General features: G+C 57.9%; 1 protein-coding gene across 1 annotated transcript in view; it reads right to left on the bottom strand.

Moving 5' to 3' along the window:
- ZMIZ1 (zinc finger MIZ-type containing 1) overlaps positions 1-19,107 on the bottom strand; it is a 229,718-nt gene that overhangs the window by 17,106 nt on the left and 193,505 nt on the right. Inside the window, exons 8-15 of the mRNA XM_024740273.1 lie at positions 18,433-18,577; positions 8,275-8,389; positions 7,033-7,250; positions 5,872-6,070; positions 4,681-4,953; positions 1,776-1,958; positions 737-814; positions 2-55 (exon numbers count right to left, since the gene is read on the bottom strand). Of these exons, the coding sequence (XP_024596041.1) occupies positions 2-55; positions 737-814; positions 1,776-1,958; positions 4,681-4,953; positions 5,872-6,070; positions 7,033-7,250; positions 8,275-8,389; positions 18,433-18,577 (1,265 nt within the window). The remainder of the gene's footprint in view (position 1; positions 56-736; positions 815-1,775; positions 1,959-4,680; positions 4,954-5,871; positions 6,071-7,032; positions 7,251-8,274; positions 8,390-18,432; positions 18,578-19,107) is intronic.

Genomic DNA, 19,107 nt, shown 5'->3' with positions numbered 1-19,107 from the left:
GGTTCCCTGGAACAGGTGAGTGGGGGTAATTTGCCACAGGAACCGGCCTGGGAGGCTGGAGGGAAAGAGAAACCACATATAGGTTATGGGCTCACGGGCATAAGGAGGGACCACGGCTGTGGACACGTGCCCCACCCACCCTAGGGTCCTAGGGCTATGGCCCTTGCTCCCCCAAGGGAGGAGAGCCCCCCAGGAAAGCCCCTTCCTCCACTCTGGCCTCACTCAGGCCTCTGCCCCTATGGGAAGACAGGTGGGCCTGGAAAGGTTCTCCCCACCCTTCACTTGGGTCATGGCACCAGGGGGATTGTAGGGTCCCCAGCCCATTTGACCAATGAGGACACAGGCTCAGGGTGACGGGGAATTCGCCTAATATAATCTTGGGAGAAGAAGGATGCTAGGAACAATGCCAGGTCTCCCGCTGCCCACATCATGGCTCCAGGCCGTGTCCTTCATCGCCACCCCACCCCACTGGGGTCCCCAGATGGAGTCAGGCGTGAAGCATCTCCAGGAGTCCCTTCCCTTCCTCTCTCAGTCCCCACCTTGTTTTCTTCCCAGGACTGGCCAGATCCACACTCATCCCTGGCCCACCCATCTGAGATGCAGCTCCTCCAAGCATCTCTGGGCCCTAGAGCGGACGACCCCACTAACGTCCAGAAAGGCTGGGGCAGGAACGGTGAGGCCCCCTCTAACACAGTGCATGTGGGTTCTAATTCCCGAGATGGAAACTGAAACATACCCTATTGACGTTCCCTTGGCTGTAGCTGCTGTAGCTGCTTCCAGAGAAGGTGTTATTTTGTCCATTAAACTGCTCTGGCTGGTAAAGCAAGATAAACAGTGCCGTGAACAGAAGGCAGAAAAGCTACCCCGCTCTCCCTCCTGAAACGAAAACCTTCCAGGAGGACAGGGGATGCTGAAGAGGCCTGCCCAGTGCTGGGGTGGGGAGTGCGGTGGGGGCAGAGCACACCACTGCCACGGTCAGTGTTCTGCCTCTCTCTGCCCATAGCTACTAATTGAGCAAGTTTATAAAAATAGCAACACCTAGTGTGCTGCTATCGGGCTAAAAATAGTAAGCCCATGTAAGCCAAGGGGTGGGTAGTCATGTAAGTTGGCGTGATTCATTGGCAAATAAGTGTAAAATATTTCCAGAGTCTTCCTCACTCCTGAGAATGTACTTTATAATGATCCCAAAGAAGGAAAGAGCTATATGCCTGAAAACATTCATTATAGTACTATTTCAAAAGTGAAAACTCAGAAAAAACCCAGATGTCCAACAGAAAGGATAAAATGTGGTGTGGCTCCCAGGAGAATGTCAGGCAGCCATGAAAAGTGACAGCCACGGGGACTGTAGCAATAAGGAACAGGCTGTGTTCAAGTGAAAGAAACAGATTCAAAATCACAACCGTAATAACATCTATACAGCACGGTTGATGCCCACACGCGCGGGGACAAAGTCTACAGTCAAACGTAAATATATCGGGGTGGGTGCTTTTACTTAAAAAAATATATTTCCTTCATTGTTATTATCTCGTACGTGCTATAAATAGTAAAAGGAGAAGGAAAACCATCATCTGAGCCCCACGAGAACAGGAACCAAGAAAAGCCAGTCTGTCATTCTGGCCGCTGCATGCACAGCTCTGAGCACATGAGATCACATCCAGAGATCTCCGCCTGCCCCCTGGTGACCCCAGGGGACAGCCAGGGTCAGGATGACACAGGCAGGGGTGGGGAGGTGAGGTGGTAAGGAGGGAAGGGGCCCGTGGGGTGGTGGGACTCACCTTGTAATACTGCCCCATGTTGACTGTGGGGGGCGGGTACTGCCCCGTGCTCGGCTGGCTGGGCATCCGCTGCCCGGGGTAGCTGGGAGAGGTGAGCGGCCGTGGGGGATTGGGGGTGGGGTACTGGCCTGGCTGGGTGGGGAACTGGCTGTTTGGTCCATATTGCTGGTTTCCGTAGTTGGGCTATGGTGGCAGAGAAAGGAGCGGGGAAAGGTCATCAGTGTCTCGAAGCCAAGCTGCCCACCAGATGCCAGGACGCCCCACCTCCTCTCCTCTGCCCCTGCTGTTTTCCACCCACCCAGAAAATGCCCACCCCACCCGCAAAGGAGACCAGCTGAACCAGATGGTGCCGGGGGCCCTTCCTGCCCTGACATCCAGGGACATTACATCGGCCCGTCTGGCTCGAGGGCCACCTCCCCATGAAGCTGTCTTTCTCAAAACTCCATGCCCCTTGAGCTTGGCAGTGCTTCCAGAGCCTCTTGCTCTCGCCATCATGAGGGTGCTTGATTCTGAAGCCCCCTTTGGGTCTCCCCTAGTGCTTAGGATGTGACAGACAACAGGATGCACTTCCAGAAAGGTGATCCCCAGCCCTTGCATTCTGAGGCTGAACCTGGGAGGCACTGTCCCCGTACCCCACACGGAGCACAACACACTGATGTTTAGTTTTGGGCTATTGGTGCAGAGGTCGGGAGAACCAGGCTGGTGAAGGGACAAGGCAGCCCCTTGGGGGGAAGCAACAGCTCCAGAGAGGGGCAGGATCGCTGTCCTGGGAGAGCCACTCCCACCCTCCAGTTGCTTCCCTGTCTGTAAAATCAGGTGACCCGCAGGGCACCCCAGGCCATTACATCCTGCAGAGGCAGTGCTTCTTCCCCATCTGTGAAACTTCTTGTCTATTAACTCTCTCCTGCCCTCTAGGCTCAGAGGTCCAGGAGACAGGTGTGTCTCCGTGTCTGGCAAAGAACAGGCCTGCAGTTAATACTCGCTCAACGCATGGGGTAAACGGCAGAAGAGGGCGAAGTCTGCATCCGCGCTGAAGAACTGCGGAGCTCCCGCTGTTGCGATACGGCGGCTGCTCTGTGTGATGGTGAGGTTCCCATCACATCACTGCAGGACAGGAAGGGGAGCTGGGGCCTGTCCACTAGTCCCTCTGCGGGACCAGGTGACCTGAGCCCCGCTCCCGCCCCCAGGTTCCGACAACTTAGAGGTTCTATGAGTGTGTACTGAGAGGTGAGGCCAGTCTTCCCAGACGGGGTCAGGACGTGCAGTCTGTGGCCACCGGTGTCACAGCCCGGCGTCGGGCATTTTGTAGCTGGGTAGTACCAGCAGTCTATTGAGGACTTAGTAAAGATAACTGAGAGCCTTTGGTGTGCCCTGCTGTGACAGGTAAGAGCTGGGGAGCTAACACCGGTACAGGCACAGGGCTGACGTCAGGCCAATGACCGGAAATTCTGACCTTTTCTGTGATCGCCTCCTTGGGTGCCAGCAGCTGAGGTTGGGCCTACAGACGCATTCCCAGCCCAGCCAGAGGGAACGCCGGGAGTCTGAGCACAGAGGGGGCTGAGAGGGCCCAGAACTCATGTGGGGGCTGTGCGTGGGAGTGAGGCCCACGGGTCGAGGCCCCCCACCCCCAAGGACAGCCAGGGCCTCGGGAGCTGCCATCCTTCTCCAGCTTCTCCCTGAGCTGCTGCCCACCTGGAGGGGGTCTGGGCCTGACCCCGGCTCCTGGGCGTTTGAGGACGTCCCTGACATCTCCCCTCTTGGACCCAGGACATCTCCATCAGTGTCCAAGCTGCATTCTAGCCCAAGTAAGGGTGGATGCTGAGGGGAAGCACATAGACCTTCAAGGAACTCAGGGTCTTTGGGCTCTCAACGCACTGGAAGCCCAAGCAGAAGGCACAGTTCTGAGACGGGGTGAAGCCAACCTGAGAAGAGGTGTGTGCTAGCAGAGCACTGGGTGATGCTCGGGAAGGGCCCTGTCCAGGTGAGGAATCAAGGTGGGCCTCTCGAGGAGCGTGTGCAGGGGCCACGATCCTGGGGTCTCTGTGCCTTCTGTAGGTGAACTACATCCTTACCCAGGTACCCACATGGGCCATTTGCTGCCAACCCGTTTTCTGGGTGCTCGCTGAAGGCCCTGTGACACCCCCTCCAGGAAGTCCTTCTCCTGACCTCACGCTGAGTTCCACACACCCCAAGGTGCATCATTCCTTTGTGAGTTCCAGCTTAGACCTTATCTTTCCTGCTTAAGTCTTGGTTCCTGGAGGACAGGGTGGGTTTGCTTCCTTCGATCTTCACTGATCTCGCGGCTGAGGTGGCTGGGCACCCCAATGGGCAGCCTTCCTCCCGACAGAGCCCCAAGAAACATGCTGTCTGCCTTCCAGTCACTTCTCCCATGTGCACGGCCTTTAGATCTTTACAGGGTTTTGTCTCATCTCTCGCTCTTGGGTGTGAGGTGCCCTCATGTGGGTGCGAGGAATGTGGACCCAAGGAGGCTTAGTTCCTTACCCAAAGTCGCCCAGCTAGTGTCTATGTCAAGACAGAAGAGAATCCTAACAGCGGCTACTGCTTGCTAATAAGTGCCCGCCCATGCCGGCCCAGGGCCAGGCGCTTCATGTACAGCCCCCCTCACTCAAGACTCCCAGGCAGCCCCAGGAGGTGGGCTGGATCGTCACTGCCTTTTGCAAAAGAAAAAACGGAGGCTCCAGGAGGTGACGTCACTTGCTCAGGGTCTTCTATATGGGAAACGCCAGAGCTGACCTTAACCTCAGGAGCACCTGACTCCTAAGATCCTGCCTTCTAGTCCAGGTTTCCCGAAGGTCAATCCATGCCCTTTTCAAGGGACTACCCACAGCACCCGTGTCCTCCCCACCTCCCACCCTGCCCACCGGCTGCCAGCTGTCACACTCACCTCTCCCGGGTATGGCCTCTTTATGCTCTGAATGGGAAGGGACTGGGGCCGGGGGCCCGGGTAGGTCTGCTGGGGCATCCGCTGCCCGTGTGTGCCAAAGGGGCTGATGCCGGGTGGCCGGGGTTGGTTCATGCCCATGGGAGGGCCACTCATCCCCGAGGGCGTCATGCCAGCCGCCATGCTTGCGGGGTTCATGCTGCCCCCCATGGAGGCAGGCCCCCGAGGCCCGGGCTGGTTCATGAATTGGCTGTTATACGCCTGGGTGGGACCCATCTGGAAAGAGGAACAGACCTTCAACGGGAGAAGAAGAAGAAAAAAAAAAAAAAAAAAAGAATAAAATGCCACATGCATCTGGGCACTTTCCTGTGCGGCTGCAGCTGGCGACCAGGTCCCAAAGGACCACCGGCCTCGTGGGCTCGCTGCTGCCCTCTGCAGGCCGCACAGGAAAGGTGCAGCCCGAGGGGTGGGGTGCAGTCACTCCAATGCACAGGCAGCGTTTCCAGGGAGGCAGGCAAGGAACGGGAAAGAGGGTGCAGGGGTGGGGAGGGGCATGGGAGGATGGAGGTGGATAAGGATGGAGGCAAGGGCCCCTTTCCTGGAAGCCCCAGCCCCGCCCTTGCTCCTCAGCCAATGGACACACACCCTCCATCTGCAGTCTGAGGCGGCCTCGGCTCCCACCTGTGCCCACCTGCCCTGCTGTCCCCATCCTGGACTTCCCACCTCCAGGCCTGTCCTGCATTTCTGCGGGGGAGGGGGCTCCCCCTCTCCTCACACCCCACCCCATCCTTCTGGAGGTCAGGGGAGCAGAGCTGGGACCTGGGCAGGATACACAGACGGGATGACTAGGAGAGCACTGGTCTTCAGAGGCCACCGGGGGGGACAGACTGGTGACAAGGCTACTTTAGACATAGCCTGCTCTTTGGTGAGTAGAGGCCCAGACTGCAATATGGAACATCTTTCCCCATACACAGACACACACGAGCCACCAACCCACACAGAACAAACACAAGCTCCCAAACACACCCCCACCACTCTCAACCACACTGATACGCCCACACCCTAACACACGCCCCTCCTTGTGCTTCCAAGAAAACCTAAGTGCACCCTGACGCCATCAGCTCCCCTCGGCACGCAGACACCAACACCCCAGCTCTGATCCCCGGGGCTGTCTGCCTGGCGTGTGGCCCTTACCGGTCCGTACTGGTTTATATCCTTATTCTGTGTTTCTTGCAAGGCTGCCACAGTGGCCGTAGCTGTGGCCGTGGCCGTGGCTGCTGCTGCTGCTACCGCGGCTGCCGCAGCGGCGGCTGCCGGCTGAGTGAAGTCAGCGGGCGGCCTGGTGTGCGGAGGGATGCCCATGCCAGCAGGGGCATTAGGACCCCCAGGGTAACTGCGAGGGAGAGAAGAAGGAAGAGTTAGATGCTGCCTGAACCTCAGGATGAACCCATGACACGCCCGCCTTGGGCGGGGAGGGAGAGGTCAGGCCGTGCCAGGCCCTTGTGTCCACAGCTCACAGAGGGGGGAGGTCCAGATTAAGAGCCCGGCGGGGACAGGGGCCTCCTGGGGGTTGTCAGCCCCTCGTGCCACTTGGCAACCACCAAGCCGCCAAGCTGCCGTGTTCCTGGAGCCCCACCCGGGTGCTAGACAGCCACTGCTCCTAGGTACTAGGTCATGGCGCCCTCGGGCACAACCGTCAGCCCACCTTCTGGAGGACACCTAGCCTCAAAGAACCCGAGCAACCGGCCCAGGGCCTCTGGCAGGGGAGGGCAGGGTGGGGATGCAGCTGGGCTTCACCACGAGGCCCTACTGCGCTGACACGTGGCAGGGCTGCGGTTGGCCCCAGGGTGCCTGGCAGGGGTGAGGCCACAGGGCAGCCTTGGGCAGAGCAGGGCGGGCGGCGAGAGGAGGAATGGGGTGCCTCTGCCCCACCCTATGCCCCTCCCTGCCCTCCCCCTCCCTTGGACCGAGGGACCCCAGCCCTGCACCTCTTCCTCCACACCAGCAGAGCAGAGCTGACCCTCCTGCCGCCCAGCTCTCAGCGTCTCCCAACGTATAAAGACATGACACAGAGAAGGGGCATTTGAGAAATGCAACTGCAGCCCTTCAACTCCACGGGCTTGACGGCTCTCAGAATGCGCCCCGGCCGTGCAGCGTCTGGCCTGCCGGCCGGCCCCCATAAAGGATGACTGTGCCCCGCAGGCAGACGGGATACCTGAGAAGAAGGGGAGCGCCAGGCTCCCCATGCTTCTCAGGCCAGGAAGCCCGTGCTGGGATTCACACTTGACTCCTAAGCCTGCCTGGAGGGGAAGGGCAGGGCTGATGTGCCCCTTGCGAAGGCTGCTCCCTGCTCACCTGGCCCCGAAGCCCCCGCTGCCAGGGTAGTTGGGCCGGCCGTACATGCTCTGCGGGATGTAGGGCTGAGCGGGGCCGGCCTTGGCCGAGAATTGCTGCTGCTGCCCAGCAAACTGTGGGGAGTTGAGGCCGGGGTTGCTGGTGGTCATGCCCGACGCCATGGGGTTGCCGCCTGGATTCATGGGGTTGTTGGCATTGGCCATAGGGTTCCCGAGGACCTGTGGGCAGAGAGAGGGGCTGTCACCCAAGTGGGTACCCCAGGTGGCATGGAGATGGAAAAGGAAAAATGGCAGGGGTGGGGGTGGAGACAGAGGCAAAACTGGAAGGACGACTGAGGAAAAGGAGGGGGGCGTTCATTTCATCTGGGCACGGATGGTTGCCATGGTATATACATGATTAGAAGGGGGTAACCCAGCCCGGAAGCAGGCAGCGGAGATGAGCAGCCTGTGATGGAAGGCGGTGAGGCTGGTCCAGCACCAGGTGGCAGGTGGGAAAGCTCTGGACTTCTCAGCCCTCCTGCCCTGCAAAGCCGCCTGGATGCCCAAGGGTCAAGCCACACAGAGGCCCTGGGCTGCTGCTCTGTGAGGGCAAAGAGAAGCCCAACCTACCAGCTCTAGAGGGCGGCAGGGTCCTGGCCGAGGGGCTCCCTGTGGCCCAAGACCACAGGTAAGTGCACTGGTTCCCTCCAGGGCGGCAAGCGGCCCTGAGCCTTTCACGTGGCCATGGCAGAGGCCCAGCAGCAGGGAGAGGAAGGAGTGGAGGAAGGAGGAAGGAACAGGAGCGGGAGGCAGGGTAGACTAGGGATGTGAAGTGGAGTTTGTCACAAGTTTTAGGCTCAATCTTTTGAAATCTAACCCAGGCCGTCCAGGGTCAGAGACCCCAGGTGTTGGAGCCCTGAGGCCAATAACACAGGAAGTTCTCCTATTTATCCAACCAAAGTAAATGCCGGCCAGGAAAGAGCCCCTTGCTGTGTGTCAGGTGAAAAACATTCCCTCAGGAAGGCCCTAGGGTTGGTTGGGGCAGTGCACAGGGGCCAGGGGCCATCCTCCTGGGGCAGGTGTGGACCCATCCTGGGTAGAGCTGTGTCCACAGCTGGGTGTGCCCTGAAAGCTGGTCTTTCCAGCTGGGGAGAGCCTGGGAGAGTGACCAGGGCTAGCATAGCATGGTGACCCGAGGGCCTCAGGGTTCGAGGGATGACCCCGCCTGGGAGGGGCTGTTGCTGGGGGCAGGACAGGCTCTTACCTGGCTCTGGGATGTGTTGGTCACTCCCCAAACCGTGGTGACCACGGAGAGGGAGCCGGGAGGCTGGTTGGTGTTCTGCTGCCAAGGGACAGAGTCATAGGGGAACGACCCATCACTGCAGAGGGAGACAGGGTGGGGATCCTCAGGGGCTGCAGACACAGGCGCAGACGGAGGCATGCCCCATCTACTAATCCCACCATGCTCTGCGGCTCCCAGCCAAGCCCAGGTGACCCCCATTCTCAGTCAGTTCTGGATCCCCCTGGCACGGTGTCCAATGCAGAACAGGTGCACACTGTAAGGTGACCGATCGTATGACAGCGACCTCTCCCCCCATCACTGTGGACGCGCCACCCCCATGGCTGTCTGTCTCATCTTAGCCCAAGTCCACAGGCCATGCTATGGAGGAAGAGAGACCTGCAGGCTCACTCTAGGCTCTGCCTTCGACCACGCTCCGCTCTAAGTGGCTCTCCAGAAACAGCTCTGGTTCCTCCGCACCAGCTTCCCCTCAAAGCTTCCCCGTCCTTTCTCAGCAAAGGTCAGAAGGGCTCCAGTCTAAGTCTCGGTTCTTCCCCTTCCTCCTGACCCCTCAGAGTGAGGTGGCCGCCCTGCCCGGCTGATTTGGTCTTTGCAAGGAGCCTCCTTATGTCAGGTTTTCTTCCTGGATGACAGGTACTGGCCTACCTGCTGTGCTTCCTCCCCTGCTCCCACCCCGATCTCTCGCGCACCTCCCTGCCAAGCCAATCTCCTTCAAACACCTAAGACACTCGGCACAATCAAAGACCTTCCTTCAACGGCTTCCAGTGTTTACACACAGAGTCCAAACTCACACAGCAGAAGGGTTTACCCCATTGCTAATCCCACCCTACCCTGCTTCCCATCTTGGTTCCCACCTCTCTGGGAGCCCCTGGCCCCAGCTGTTCCCCCAGTCTCCTCTGTACTCCTCTGCAGTACCCACCTTGTTTGATGACATCTCCCGAGGAGCCCCCAAAGGTCAGAAGGCCCGACGCCCAGCCCCGCATACCCTAAGTGCTCAGAGGTGGCTTTCTATTAGCTGCCATGGTACAGATGGAGAGTGAGGTCCAGCAGACCCCAGGGAGAGGAGCAGAGGCACAGGCTCGAGAAGGAGCCAGCGAGGTCACGGTATAAAGAACCTGCCAAGGGTGCCACCCCAAGGAGTGCTGGGCTGGGGCTTCCTCTTCCCTGGAGCCGGTCCTGCGCTGACTCTCCAGCGCCTCTTACTGAGAGAAAATCCCAGACACGGCCCCAGAAAGGGCAGAAGAGCAGAGCATTCACATCTGCGCTACCACCTCTGCCCACGGCATCCCGCCGGGGGTGAGGCCTGCAAGGTAGCACTGCTGGGTAGCCGGGGAGTGGGGGCAGGTGGGAGACGGGGCTTCTGGAGGAGGGTGGCTTGGTCGGAAAGCACCTCATGCCTCTCTCTGTCTGGCTTGTGCCTTCAACACAGGAAGTCAGCAGAAAGCAAAAGCTGACTCATACCCCAGCCGAGCAGCCAGCCCAGGCCCTAGAGGTTGGGGCAACTGGGAATGGAGGTGTGGGGAGCCAGCCCAGAGGTCAGACTTCCCGGAAGGAGGCGCAGGACTGCATGCCAGGTGGGCAGAGGGGCGCCGGGGGTCTGAGCCTTGTGCCCTGCTCTTTGCCAGGCGGGGCCCTCGGTCGAGTTGGGTCAGACTGGAGGGAGGACCGTGTCACTGACTGCCCATGCTGTCTGTCTCACCTTGCTGCCCCCTTGCCTGGCCACCCCCTCTGCTTGGCCAGCCCCTGGTTTCCTTCCTGTCCCTGCTCAGAAGTCACCTCACCGGAGCGGCTGTCCTGACCTCCTGGGAGAAGAGGACCCCCCCAGCCCCAATCCCTTTTCCTCTCACTCTGGCCTTTTTTTGGTACTGTGGGTACAAGTCCTGCACCTGCCCCTCCCTGGCTCAGGGCCCCGGCACAAGTTTCCGAGCCTGTGCGCACTCAGTCTCCTAGCTTGTTAAATGGGCGTAAGAACAACACATTCCCACCCCCGCTCTACTCTGTGTCTTCAGACTGCAGGTCATGACACAAGAGTGCGCTGTGACACTGAACCATGAGGGGGAGAAAAGAGGGAATAAAACAGAAAGTAATCAAGTGTGAGCGCATAGTAAGGAAGAGTATCATCCCTTGAACTGACTTCTTGATGTTACGCACGAGCACACGTGTGCCCGGGGTCTCGGGGTAAACGTGTGCATTACTGTGGATCTCAGGCCGGCTAGTCTGAACATGGGCCCCCGTGGCCTAAGTCTGACGCGGCTCAAAGAGGAGACTGCAGACAGAAAGGCTTCCTTAACTGGAAAGTGACACAGGCTTTAGCATTACTCATGATTTCTGGGGGGAAAACAGCAGGTCTAGAACTGCGGGGAGAGGAGCCGTCCTCAGGGAACCAGCCTGACGGCCCCCTGCCTTTGCAGGCCAGGTGTGACGTGGGCCAGTGGAAAGGGTGTGAGGCCCAGATGCACAGGCCAAAGGTGACCGACAGCTCACACGCGCTGCATCTGGGGGGCACCGCTGGGGGGTCTGGGAGCCCAGAGAGCCCGGATGGGGCAGAGAAGCAGGGGAAAACAAGCAGGGCCTGCCCCTCAGCACAGCTGGGCTGGAAGAAGCCCCGCTCTCCCAGGAGGTCACTGGGGACCCGGGGGCACCAGCTGGTCCCAGGGCTGGCACGCCAGTCTCACAGGGAGGCCCTGCAGGCTATGGTTTTAAACAACAAAGAGGAGACCCTGGACACCCACCCTCCTTCGGGGCCCTCACCTTAGGTGTGCCTGGACTCAACACAGGACCCTAGCAACCGAGCAGAGCTTAGGCCCGAGTCTGTCCTCTCTCCCCAGAACTCCTGCCCCATAAGCTCCCACCAACCCTCCAGGCTGAGGTCTGGTTCTGGCCGAGGTGCACGCCTGGCAGGCTCAGGAAGTAAAGCCCCCAGGGAGCCCCTCCGAGCCTGGCGGGGACCCACAGCTGCTGCCTCACCTCCTCAGGCGGGGAGGTCCCGGCTCCCTGGGATACAGGCCCTCGAGCAAGCTCCCAACTGCCCTGCAGCTCGTGGGTGGACCTTGTGGGCGGAAACCGGCTCCTTCCTGTTTTGTCCCCTCCGCCCCAAGCTCAGTGAGAAGCAAACTTAACCAAGGTTCCCAAACTGGGCATTCCGCTGTCTGGCTGGACGGTTCACCCCAGAGCCCAGGCGCACACCTGGCGTGTGCGGGGTACACGTACGTGTGCGCGCGCGCACACAGGCCCTGCTGGCACGATGCTCTCCACGCGTGCGGGGGGGAGACAGGCACATGCTGTAGGGTGGTCTCGGGGACCCGCTCGCCCCCACTCGCACCTGCTACAAAAGCAGAAGTGGCAGCCGCACCGACAGGGCTGTGACTCATCTCCTGGGGAGACGGCTCCTGCTGGCGCGGAAAAGGCACTCGCCCCCATGGGCCCACGGTGGCAGTCAGCCCTGCCGACGTCTCTGCCCAGACTCAGACACTGCTGTCGGGGCGGGGGGCGGGGTGCTGCCTGGCTCCCAGTGCCCGAGGGTCAAGGACCAGCCAGGCTTTTGGGCCCTACCAGGGTGGGAGGGGCTCAGGGTGCTGAAGAGGAGGCCTAGGGGCTTGGGGATGGCCGGAGGCCGCGTGCCTCCTCTGCAAGCACTATTTCCCCAGCAGACATGCGCAGCCCAGGTCAGAGGTCCCTGGCATTTCAGGGCTGCCCACTGGGAACCACTTCCCTCCACCTGTCCATACCTGGTTCAGAGGGAGGCCAGCACCCCTGGGATCTGAGAACCCACTCTTAGTAGTCCTGCCCAGCTCTGCACACCTGCAATCCAGCATGGTCTGGTCTCATGCCACAAGCCACCCGCAGACACAGTCCTGTCCAGTCAAACCTGCCCCAAGAATCCTGTTCCACCTACAGAGGCACCAGTGCCAGAAGCCACCAGCGTTCTCAGCAGTGCTCTGCCAAGCAACTCCCAACACAGAGGCAGCTGCTTCCCTACCTCTGTGCCTCTTCTCGGACTCAGATACTTCGTCCTCACCCTGAAAGATGCCACTCATCCTTTCCAGGCTCCTCTTCCAAAGGCTACCTCTTCCAGGAAGCCCTCGCCCCATCCACTGGCCTGACCTCCACTTTCTCCTCACATTTCTGGGGCCCAAGTGGGAGCCTGAGCGAAAGCCCTCCTGCCTTTTTCCTTCTGCCCCGGGAGCCCCAGGTTCTCCGGCTACCTGTGCCTGGCATGATGTCTTCACACACCTGCAGGGCTCAGGACGCTTCTAATAAAAGTGCCAGAAAGAAACACCACCTCTCTGTGCTTGGCCTCAGAGGGATGCCTTAGAATGAATGAATGCATTCATTCATTAAGCCTGACTGCTGGCCACCTACAGTGTGCCTGTGACCACATGGGCACCCGGCACCCAGGAAGCGAGAGGTCCTGCCCTCCGGGGGGGGTGGGGGGGACAGAGGCCTCAGTGTGCCATCCCTCGCCACACCCAGGGATGAGAAGAGCCCCTCACTCAGAGGGCGGCCATGAGGATTAGGTGACCTCACATGGGTAAGGCAAGGCCTAATACAGCCGGGTACCCTCGAACTACTAGCTGCTGTTACCACTGTTATGGTCCATTGAGTGGCTTCTACATGTAAGGAACCGCGTGAAGTGACTTTCACACAAGAACTCATTTAATCCCTTGAAGTGGGCTCAACAGACACATGCCTTAGGATCTGAGGCTCCCAGGTTCCCAGAGGTAGTCAAGGGTAAGGTTGATAGTGGGCCTGGCCACTGTCCCAGGGAGCTTAGGGTCCAGTAAGGTGGCGCTTCCCTGTACAAAGATGGCGATAATGCAAGGAAGCATCCATTACAAAGGCCATCTAGAAGTCCATGAGAACTCCAAGAAGGGGCATAACTTCCTAAAAGTTCTTGGGAAAGCCAGCCAGTGAAGGCACACAGGAGACGTAAGTTATGCTTCAAAGACTGGCTGCAGACAAAACCCAAATAGTGTCCCAGGAAAAAAACACTTTATACATCAAATCACTAGCTTTGGCCTGGACTGAGTATATTGGCAAATATTCAAGGACTCTGACTCAACATTTTTTTAGCTAATAATCAAACGGCAGAGGGAGGCCTCAAAGCACAGTGGTTAACTATCTGGGCTCGGAACTTAGATTCTTTGGGGTCAAACCTTGGCTCTGGTAGGCCACTGATGATTTCTATGACCTGAGCCGTGTTACCTAAGTCAGCCTCAACTTTCTCATCTGTAAAGTGGGACTAATACTACTATGCTTAGGATGAGACATACAAATACAGGTAAAATTCTGCACAGTGCCTGGCAGACAGTCTCTGCTCAACTGTACCTATACTTTTCTCTCCATTTCTCCAGCTCAGTTGGGGTGTAGGTACCCGTATTTACTTGATGATATAGTGATGGTGCTTGGAAGTTTTGCAAATAGGCTATCAATGGGAGGGGGTGTTATTATCATTCCTGCCTGTTGAACATATGTTCCAAGCCTCTGAGGCTTTCCTTAGTGTTCCTCTGCCTTCCTTTCTCTCATAAACTCCCATCTATACTTCAGAGCCCAGCCTGGATGCCTCCTTTTGTGACTCTCCTAAGCAGACCACCAAGGGCATTTTACTCTGTTCCCTTAGCACTTCTTTTCATATATTTTACAAAGAGCTCTTCACACTGTAGTTACAGCAGACGGTTTACATGTCTGTTTGCCAGCCCCATGGGCACTGACCAATGTTTGCTAAATATGAGAAAATGAGTAAAGAGGGAGTGATGATTCCTGGTTCCCGGGCACCTCCTGTGAAAGTGTCTACACAGACATTCATGGAGGGAAGCGGGAGGGAGGGCTGCATTATTTCTTCCCTTGCAGTTCTCACAGCCACTTTATTTGGGAGAAATAACAAATTCCTATTAAGGGTATCGCCAGACCTTAATTAATTTCCCTCATCCGGCTCTACTGGTCCCGTCTCTGCGCAAGGCTGTAGTGTTACCACTAATGACACACCAAGCCAGTGAGGAGCTGACGCTCCCACCATCTTTAATTTAGGGGGACCATTAGCAGCTCTCTCCATCATCACAATTAGTGGGGGCTGCTTCCTTCCCTCCCTGCGGTGAAACTCAGAGAGGAACTGGTGCAGCTAACTGCGTATTAGAGGGCTTTAAATTTTTTCAAGAGGAAGGAGAAAAGGAAAAGATCCTTGCATCTTGGCAATCTGGAACTGATGGATTTACAGATCCTTCAGTCTCCCTTTCATTGCTTTTTTCTTTTTTCCTGGGGGCAAGAAGAGGGGTCTATTACAAACTGAGCTTTCGGTGTGGCTGTACAAAAAAGAGCTAAAAATGAAAAGCGGTGAAGGTGGTGTGATGGGACCAAGGAAAGAAGAGGACCGGCAGTCAGTTTCGCTTGATCCCTTCTTTGTTGGTTGACCGTGAATGAGCACATCTGAGTCTGATGGCCCCAAGCTGAGGGTTCAGAGAATAATGACTCGTCCACGGGGCTCCCCGTGTCCAGGCCTGGCAACAAGCGTTAAGTCCTCTGCTGCTGTCATTCCATTGCTACACGTGAGGCAACGGAGGTAGAGAGAAGATACAGAGCTGCTCAAAGTGACCCAGAGAGAAGACGGCAGAGCTGAAACTCAATGCTGGGCAGCTTGGCTCCAGGGCCTGTACCCCGCCTGCTATACGGCGTGGAGCTAAGGGCCCTGCTCAGGATTGGAGGGGAGCACAGAATCCGAGGGGAGCCCCAAGGCCCCTCCCAGGAACCTCTCCTCTGGGGGTTGCAAATCCCTCAGCTGGAGGGGAAGGGTGGCACCCCTTGGTCTTGGAGGCTTCCCCAGCTCTAGTGGACGTTGACTGTAATCAAATTAAGAGTATACACAAGATTTCTGAGGCTTTCCATTACTGCTGTAGCACATGGACAATGTGCTCATCACAAACGGCTTTTTCAGCCACTCACTAAATATCTGGAAGAAGACAGAAATATTTGTTGGCAACAAGTCTGGGTCACTGCCGGGACTGTGAAGGGATCCTGCTGCCTGGCCGCAGGCCCGAGGCCCCTTCCTGCCCTGGGCTGGCCTCTCCCAGCCTCCCTTCTCCTGTGCGGTGCTCTGCGCACCTCTATAAAGTGGGAGGACTGCACACCGACGGCTCAGTGGTCAGGACCAGACGGGGACGAGCCCACAGGCTGCTCCACGAACCACAGCGCGAGCCAAACGTGTGGGTACCCAGGATTCCTCCTAACCGCTGGCACGCTCAGAAGCTGGCTCCAGGGGTCCTGGGCACAGGCCCCAACTCACAGACTGATGCTGTGGGGCCGACCTCCATGGCCTGTAATGGATGTGACCGTGACACCTGAACTACAGAAATACAACAGTCACAGCCTCCCAGCCCACCGGCCTGGGGCTTCAGGCATCCTGGCTCCCTCACGCTCTCCTGTTTGCTTGTCCTCAGAACCTTCAGACAAGGACCCCTGCGTCTTGGAATAGCCACACACCTCTGAGCACCGAATCTTGAACACGCAGGGTCCCTAAGCTCACCCCCCGCCTGAGGTCTCCTTAATGAAAGGGGAAGAGAAGCTTCCTTCCTCCAAGTCATTCAATACAGCTGTGGAGGAGGGCGGGCAGAAGACTTCCCTAGCTGTGACAGTATTTGACTTTCTCTTCCACTTTCTTTCCTTCTTGTTTGGGAAATTACATGAGGGACTTAGAAGGTGACGCACCCCATTGGACTTTCTCTGGAAATAAGGGACTCCCCACCTTGGGGAAATGCATGAAGTTATAGGCAGAGAGCAGCCGATCTCTAATCACAGGCCACAATGTGCCCTAGGAACAGCCCTGGTCGGAATGGACACGGGTTGGGCCTTGTTCAACAGATGATACTTCCTTCTGGTCTCAACTGTCCCACTATAAATCGGGAAATAGGGCGAGGTGTGGCTTAGGATCGGGTTAATGACCAGATACCACGTCACTGGTCTTGAATGGCTCGTGGGAGGGTGAAGGGTAGAGCGCTGTGTGTGGTTCGGCGCCCTGCCCCTTCCTGGCTGTGTGTTCTTAGGCAAGTCATTGTCCTGCTCTGGGCATTTCCCTTCCAGTTCTGTCCTTGGGGTATAGGATATGGTCCAGAATGCCTGTCACCTTGCTGTGTTGTTACCCATCAACACTTAGCATGTCTTCCAATGCACACAGCTCTCCCTTCTCTGAGAGGCTGCCTGCTTCACCCTCTCTAGCACTCCATGGGCACATACAAGGGGCTGAAGAGGTGTGTGTGTGTGTGTGTGTGTGTGTGTGTGTGTGTGTTTAGCAGGGCACTGGGTACCAGCCAGTGGCTCTTTAGCCCATAGCACTTCTTGGGAAAGCCAGTTCGAACTCATAGGATGCAATCTGCCCAGCTTCCAGCCCAAGTCCTTCAAGGTCAAGGCCCATATCCTCTGGGCCTCTTGACTGTCTCACCCTGGCCATCTTCCTCCTAGAGAACCCCAAAGTCACTCACCCTAACCCTGCCTCCACCTGCCAGCTCCCAATTTTGCCTCACTGAGTCTTATTTCCCCAACCAGTGAGAGTCAGCTCCTGGAGCAGAGACACCCTTCATCTGTTTAACCCTAGGACCAGGCAGTCTCATGCTTTCAGCTCAACTCAGCAGAGACCTGGCCAAGGGCTGGCTGCGGTCACAGCCAAGCTGGTCTGTGGCAGGTCCCCGGAGGGGCTGGCCTGCCATCAAAGGCAGCTTTACTGAAATGACCTGGAGAAGGGATGGCTGAGAAGGACATGCGACGTGGGATCATGAGAGGCAGGATGACTCTGGCAGGATGGAGAGTTAAGGAGGTAAAAGGTAGCAAGGGTAAATGCAAAGTGTGTAGCATGGGTTGCACTCAGCCACAGCCTGTACCCAGCGGCTGGGCAGCAGTTCAGCTGGAGAAGACCTGTGGCTTTTTAGCCGAGCGGGGGGCAAGAGGGGGAAGGTGGACGGAGGAGGGTTTTGCCTCTCTAGAGCAGTGGTTCTTAACCACAGGTGATACCTCCACCCCCCAAACATGTGAGAGTCCTTTAGCAATGCCTGGGGGTCCTAGGAGAATCGAGTGGGCAGGGACCAAGACATGACATGCTCTGCAAACCCCTGCACCATAAAAAACTACTCTGGCCCAAATGCCAACAGTACCCCGTCCTTAGAAACACCTACAGAAGGGGGCTGTTCTAAGCATCAGAGCTGTCAGAGTCCTGACCGAGGGCGTAACGAGGCAGTGACCCTGAGAAGGGTCTGACCGAGGCAGGGAGCCAGCCACATGTTGGGGGCCATCCTGCTCGGGCAGGTGCTGGACCGAAGAACTCTAAGTTCCCTTCTGGCTCCAGGAATCAACTAACTCTAATTTGATTTACAAAGCGTGGCCAGTACCAGACTTCCCGGCAGCGCCTCAATGGTGGGACCCAGGTGCCCTGCAGCGCGCTCTGGGCACAGGGAGAGCAGACAGCACGACAGGCCCTGTTGTTCCAGGGTCAACCCGAACAGCGCTCGCAGAGAACATCCCCAGCTCAGCGAGGGACGTGGAGATAATGAACTGGGGCACTTGCCGGTCCTGACCACGCGCTCCTTCTGAGGCTGGTGAAGGGCAGACTGGACAGTTGCTCAGTGCCTGATGGCCTCTGGCAAGCCCAGTCCCACCTGTGATGCTGGGTTTCTGGTGGCCCTGCCCAGTGCTGATGGTCCAGCCACACAAGGCTCCTGTCTGGAAGGCCTGGGCTGTGACCACCAGCCCGGTGACCTTCCTGAGCCCCTTCCAGCCCTGCCTGAGACCCTGCTTAGGAAAGAGGGGAGGCTCTGGGTTCAGGAAGGCTAACTTTCTGCCATAAGTCTAGAACCTGAAGAAGAGACAGCTCTCCACCAAAGGGACAAAGCAGTCAGGCTGGGTAAGCCCAGAGCTTTCAGCCTCTGTTTTGATGGGGGAGAAACAGCGCTCACCCACGAGGATTTCAAACATGACAATTGCATTTAGAAAACATACTATCCTCCCGGCTGTTCAGGGGCACCCACCCCAGTTCTCCCACCTGAGGCGCATTTCCAAGGAGACCTGGGGGCCTGAAGGGGGGCTGTCCAGCATCCACCCAAGCGGGCCCCGGACCCACCCCTGGTGGCGCATATGCCCACTCACCTGTGTGACAGAGTGGGTTTCATGGAGCTCATGGAGTTGAGGGGAGGCTGCATGGGGAGTTTCCCAGGGGGGTCGCTCTGGCGGCTCTTCTGATGTCGGAGCAGCAGGAGACGGCCGAGCTCCTCGCACCAGGAGGACAGCAGGGCTGCAAGGAAGGGCGGGATGGTCAGCGGGCTCCTCGGCCACCTCACCCACCCAGACTGGGTGCTCCTGATGCTGGCTTCGCCTCCACCTTGGTGTGACACCAGGAGAGTCACTAAGCCTCCTCAGGAGGCCTCAGTGTTCTCGCCTGTATAGTGGGGCTACAGCACCTAAAGGAAGGAGGACTGAAAAGCTGCTGTTACTGTAGGAATGGATCAGAGGAGGGCTGACCACAATGGCAAAGAGGAGAGAGTCAAGACGACAGAGCAGACAGCAGAGGTGGGGCCAAGAGGAGACCGGAGAGGGGCAGAGGGGCCAAGCACAGACCTGTGCCCTGGGCCCAGGTCAGGAACTGCTGGCCGCCCCCGGCCGTCTCAGTGAAGCCCACCCCCCTCGGACTCTGGACGATGGGCTCAACATGGCTTCCTCCCCATGGGTAGGACCCCAAATCACAAGGTTTAAACAAAATCCGGATCCTTCCTGGAACCTGTTGACGTTTTCCCAGGAGTGCCTGGGTTCTCCCTTACACTCCTC

This window comes from Neophocaena asiaeorientalis, unplaced genomic scaffold, assembly GCF_003031525.2.
Source record: "Neophocaena asiaeorientalis asiaeorientalis breed wild unplaced genomic scaffold, Neophocaena_asiaeorientalis_V1.1 scaffold517, whole genome shotgun sequence".
NCBI classification, from domain to species: domain Eukaryota; kingdom Metazoa; phylum Chordata; class Mammalia; order Artiodactyla; family Phocoenidae; genus Neophocaena; species Neophocaena asiaeorientalis.
Note: the sequence above shows the minus strand (reverse complement) of the source record. Positions and strands in the feature narration are given on the sequence as shown.